Source organism: Poecilia latipinna, unplaced genomic scaffold (assembly GCF_001443285.1).
Source record: "Poecilia latipinna isolate Pla-1442-1.1 unplaced genomic scaffold, P_latipinna-1.0 Scaffold508, whole genome shotgun sequence".
Lineage (NCBI taxonomy): Eukaryota > Metazoa > Chordata > Actinopteri > Cyprinodontiformes > Poeciliidae > Poecilia > Poecilia latipinna.
The window spans coordinates 290,870-296,476 of NW_015113124.1; the positions used below are offsets into that span (position 1 = coordinate 290,870).

Sequence of the window (5,607 nt, forward strand, 5' to 3'; positions counted from 1 at the left end):
ATATATATATATATATATATATATATATATATATATATATATATATATATATATATATATAATGGAACGCAGACTGCAATTGGCAACCAACTCAATTATGTTTGTATGTGTTTCACAGATATTGCTGTGCTCTGTCTGGACCCTCTGGACAAAGGGAAGTGTTCGGCCTCTATAACCCGGTACTACTACAACACGGCCACCAAGATGTGCGAGGAGTTTGTCTACACGGGCTGCGGAGGAAGCAGCAATAACTTTGTGTCACGGCAGAGCTGCGTGGACGTGTGTGTTCGAGGTGTGAAAATGTGAATTAGCGTCACGTGTGTTGGAAGTTTCACCAGCCACAATTCAGCTTACAGCACAGGTCAAACCCAGACCTGTGCTCTGGGTTTGAATTCAGTCAGAGGGAAGAATAGCAAAGTCAGCTCAGATGACTTAACTATCAGTAGGGTTTAAAAATGCTCAGTATCTGAAAACATTCTCTCCTTGACCTCCAAAATCAAATCCTAAAGCCAGTTGTTATCACATGACCTCGAGAACGCCAGACAAAAGCTATCTCTTGAGAGGTCCATGTTTTTCTAGTTTGGAGGTTTAGAAAGTCATCAGACATGTGACCTATACTAACAAGATCCTGGACATTTTCCTTCTTTTTTTTTTTTATTTCAGGACCAAAAAAACACTCAAGCCATGGGAAACTTCGGCGCTTGAAGCGAAATAGAAACAATCGCCTCCCTCCGCTCAAGGTCTAAAAGGCCTTATGTCACTCAGGAGTTCACACTTGGACAAGTCCTCAACGTTTGTTTTGAGCTAACATGATGACAGGTCGTGTATTTTGTTATAGAATAACTCTTCGAATGCTGTGTATACATTTTTTTTTACATTTCTATGTGATTTTAAACACAGGTTTTCAATCATACTGTGCCAGCCAGAGGCACAAGTGAACTGAGTAGCTACATAAGACCTTTAAAACTAGTGGTCAGCTCTGTTTTAATTGTCAGTGTATATTTGTTGGTGGAAAATATACAAGTTTGCCACTGATGTCTGCCACAAACTAATCACAAGCTATGCAGATGACAATATGCTTCTTTTCCTGACTGTGAAGGAGTAAAAGAATCTCGTCTCTTCGATTTATTTACTGCTATTTATTTGGTAAATAATGTCACCTGGAAATCAAATTCTTCGTAGGGTCTTGGACTGGCTCTCATGAAAGTGCATCACTGTTCCTAATTATGTATTTTGCTACATTGTAAATGAAAACTGTATGTTATGTATGTAAGGACATTTTTATGGATTTAAAAAAAATAAAATGTACAGATTATGATGAAGAATTCTGCTTTCTCTTGGACTTTCACTTATTCTACTGTTTTAAACAAAAGATCCTACTTATTTGGTGCCCGAATAATTAACAAACTCAAAGCGTGGGAATTCAAGCCTAATGATCATGCTCTGTCACGCAGCGCTGCTGGCACGTCAACGTAAAGAGTGTCTTATTTAAGTCGGCCAAAGAAAAAAAAAGAAAAGAAAAACAGGCTTGGCTGGTTTCTGCTCTTTCTCTCAGTCGCTTTCACTTTTATCTCCTTCGCTAATGCCGCTGTCTCCCTTCCTTATCAGGTAATACTTTGCAATGCACTCGAGCCCATCTCTGCCTGCTTGTGCATGGCCTTGAATCAGGAAGGAAGCAATCATAAGACAGTAAACTCTGCTGCTGTGGCGCGGTCATTAGAACGCCTTTGAATATTCAGGCGACAGGAAGCTGCAGGTTTTCAAAGTGTGTCTAATGAGCTTTTAAAAAAAAGAATCCTTAGCAATTATAATACAATCACAGAATAAAAAACAAAACAACCCACAAAAAAAAGAACAGCCCCAACGCCCAGTGCGCCTACAGCAGCAAATTCAAATGCACAAATATTCTACCAGAAACACAAATTTTTAATTTTTAAAGTTGTTTTTGGTCTACAGCACTTCACTTTTGTCAGATTGGTGCTTCAAAGTATAATCCAAAACTTTTTAGCAAGGATGTAAATATGGAACTGCACTTTGTTCCGTCTCAGAATAAAAAGCAATGAGCACCGTTTGATTTTTCTGATTATAAATATTTATGGCAAAACGCTGGAGAAGCTACACAGCTGCTCGACTATTAGAAACAAAGAAATGCTATAGTGTGTCTGTCTGAGCTTGGAATAACGAAAGCTAAATCATCTGTTAGACACTATTACAAGAGAGGCAGACTTTACAATAGTGAGTAAGCGTCTCCTCAAAGATGATGTAATCTTAAAAACATCAATTCTGTTCAGGGAAACTTTTTTGTTGCTGTTTTTCAGTCAGCAAACATCAACCTGAAATCAACAAATGTTAAAAATCCTCCTTGAAACTGTTAATTACACTGCAACCATAATGAATCACACTTCATCTATTCATCATACACCAGCTATTGTTTGTTTTACAACGCCTGCCTTTGTAAAGAACTCTAATGATCTCATAAATCATCAGCTTAGACTCAGTAGTTAACTTTTAATCAGAACAAATTGCTATCTTTGCCCATCAGCGGGTGATAATGTCACAGCCCTGTTAAAACATTTGCAGTAGTAAGGGGAATGGATCTTGTCTGGGTATGTCATTATTAGACACATTCATTAGATCCTGGCCTATTCATTGATTATTATTGATTATCTACCCTTGAAAATGCGTGCTTTTTATTTTGTAATTATAATTGAATCAAGATTACTCTGCCTTTCCCAAAATGACATATCAAGCTTAGAATTTTGTGTCATTTATTTTTAGTTGGTGTAATTTAGTGGCATAATTTTGTGAGTTCTTTGCTGAACTTTTAGTAAGTACAATTTTCCCTACACAGTTTCCCCAATATATGGCTCGCGGACCCTTAGAGGATCCCTAGCAGTGGTAATTCTGTTCAGGACTCCAAACTGAGAGAATTTGTCTAATTTTGAACACAAACTTTCCTCACATGAAAGTTCGGAGCAGTCTGATCCTGGGCCTAGCATTTATATTTATGACCTAATGTTCTTGTAGGCCGTTGCAGCACCTCTATAGACATACAGTAACGGGCGGTGGGGTCAGTGCTGGAACTCTCATTTTTATGGTCCACATTTCTGAGACGGACATCAGGATCAGGGAGATATTCAGTCAGGCAGGCAAGATCGCTGGGTTTGATTTTTGCAGCCATGCGTCGTATTTCAGCACCAGTGGGACGCATTTCATTGCACAGGGCCTTCAGTTCTGTGGCAATCTTGACACCGTCTTCTCTCGGCTCAGGAAGGAGGGAGGCTGCTGATGTGATGTCAGCACCAGTCCAGGGGCGATGAACTAACATTGCTTCCGCTCCGGCGCCTGCCACTTCCATCGTAGGGCAAATGGATCTCCACCTGGGAAGTAGAAAAAGTGGGTGAAGTATCCCTTTGTCTTAAAGGGAGAAAAGCGCACCTGCATTGTCAGTCTTTTCCCCCTGCCAAACTCCTAAAAGTTGCCTTTTGCTCTCTGCAAGAGCTTTTTTCATCCACACAGTCATACATTTGTCATGTTTTTCTTTATCCTCTAACACTTTCTTGATTTCTTTCCCCCTTTTTTATGTTTCTCTCCATTTTTCATCAAGCTGTGTTTGCATATGTTTCAATTGATTTACACTTAAGCTTCCCCCTTTAGGAAAGTCATAATTCTGTTTTCAGCATGCAAAAAGGTCGTTCGTATTTTTTTCTCTCTTTTCATTAGGTCATAAATATAACTGCTAGGCCCAGGATCAGACCGCTTCGAACTTTCCTGCGAGGTTTTTTTTTTACAGTGAGACATCTCTCCACTGGCTTTTCTTTCCAGTGTAGAAATGCTAAAAACCACGCTTTACGGCGTTCAACGTCTCTGCTCACTGAACGCAGTCAGGAGAAAGAGCCTCGACAGCAGACAGCAAGCACATGTCTTCTTTCACTAGGAGCGAGCCATGAGAAATAAAACGACCCAATGACTTCATTGTAATGTTAAGGCCAGTGACTTCATTATATGCTAAGGCCAGAGAAACTCATTCAGAAGTCTTTTTCATGAGCTCATAACACTGCTATGCACAGATCCAGCTAAACATCATAGTAACCTTAAATTTTGCCACTACAGTGCACGCAGATTGTTCTGAAGAGTTTGCAGGTGTCCTTTGTCAAGCTGCTTCAAGACACTTCAGAAAACAGCGGGAGGGAACGTGAGCTGGGGGTAAACCTCTAACACGCCCCCTGGTGGTAGAAACTAAAATAACTAAAAGAAAGTGCAATGGTTCTTTAACACGTCTGTTTTGGGGTGCAAATATACATAAAGTATATTTTTTATTACTAATTTTACTCAGTGCATTGATTCATACATTTAGAGATGTAAATAGTCATGTTTTTCATGCATTTATCACAGTATAAGGTTCTCTTAAACAAACGCTCAAAAGTTTATTTTAAAAAGGGTTGAAAAATTATAGCAGTATTGAACATGTCAGCATTTAAATATTTCTAATGGGGATGCTGACACAAAATTCACAAAATTACAACCAGAGTAAAGCCATCATAAAAGAAAATCAAAACAAATTACTTTGTAATTGAAGCTTCGGAATACTATTGAACACCGTTTAAAAAAATGTATTAAATATTTTGTGTAAAAGCCTGTCTTTGATGTCTTGTGTATAGAAGAACTGATCAGATTGCATTGATTTGACAGATTCTTCCATAAAAACTGTCTTCAAGTCTTAGAGGTTCTGGTAGGACCTTGTTATGCATTTTCTTTTTAACCCCTCCACACATTTTCAGGCCGACAGTTTTATTTTTCTCCTCTGGAACAATTTAAGGATTTACTTGGGACAATTATATGCCGTATTTTATGTCGTCTGATATTGTTCAGTATCAAAAAAACATTAAGGTAATTTAAAAATATGTAATTCTATGTTATAAAACTGAGTCAGAATGAAGCATAAGTAAAGTAACAAACAGGAACTGCATTGCAGCAATGGATGTAGATAGCATTATATTATAGACTGATAAAACTCTGCTTTTGCTAATTAAGGCTCTTGTACAGGATGTGAGTCAAAGTGTTAATGTTTATCTGAAATAGCTCTCACTGGGTGGAGCGTTTCTGTTTTGTTTTGTTGGTTCACCATCAATAGGTAACACATTTAGGGAGGAGGAGTTTCATGAAAATTCCTTTTAAAACCATTGGTACTTACTGACTAGGGTACTACTCAAAGCAGTTTGTTGTCCTATATTTTCTTTGAGGGTATCTTGTTAACCATCCTGTTACCTCTGCAACCAGCTTCCCTGACCATACAGAAGAAAAACTTTCCCACATCATGATGTTGCAACCACCATGTTTCACTTTAAGAACGGTTTGTTCAGGACAATGTGCGTTCTTTGCCTACTCGACTACTGTAACAAACCACATGGAAAATAATTGTAATTGTACTGTGGAAACATTCAAGGACTATAAATACTTTTGCAAGTCGCTGTATTGTAATTTTGAAATGTTTAGATTAGCCTCACAGAAATAAACGTTTGAGGTCTTTGTTTTTGGTCAGCAGTGAGGGCTCTATTTTTATTAACAATATATATATATATATATATATATATATATATATATATA

General features: G+C 38.0%; 1 protein-coding gene and 1 long non-coding RNA gene across 2 annotated transcripts in view; one reads left to right on the top strand and one right to left on the bottom strand.

The window, feature by feature from the left end:
- The window catches only part of tfpi2 (tissue factor pathway inhibitor 2), a 5,605-nt gene extending 4,280 nt beyond the window's left edge, over positions 1–1,325 (top strand). The window contains exons 4-5 of the mRNA XM_015040393.1: positions 119–292; positions 664–1,325. Of these exons, the coding sequence (XP_014895879.1) occupies positions 119–292; positions 664–746 (257 nt within the window). The 3' untranslated portion in view covers positions 747–1,325. The remainder of the gene's footprint in view (positions 1–118; positions 293–663) is intronic.
- A 971-nt stretch (positions 1,326–2,296) lies between these two features.
- The window catches only part of LOC106952345 (uncharacterized), a 30,762-nt gene continuing 27,451 nt past the window's right edge, over positions 2,297–5,607 (bottom strand). Inside the window, exon 3 of the long non-coding RNA XR_001425965.1 lies at positions 2,297–3,380. This is a non-coding gene — a long non-coding RNA (uncharacterized LOC106952345). The remainder of the gene's footprint in view (positions 3,381–5,607) is intronic.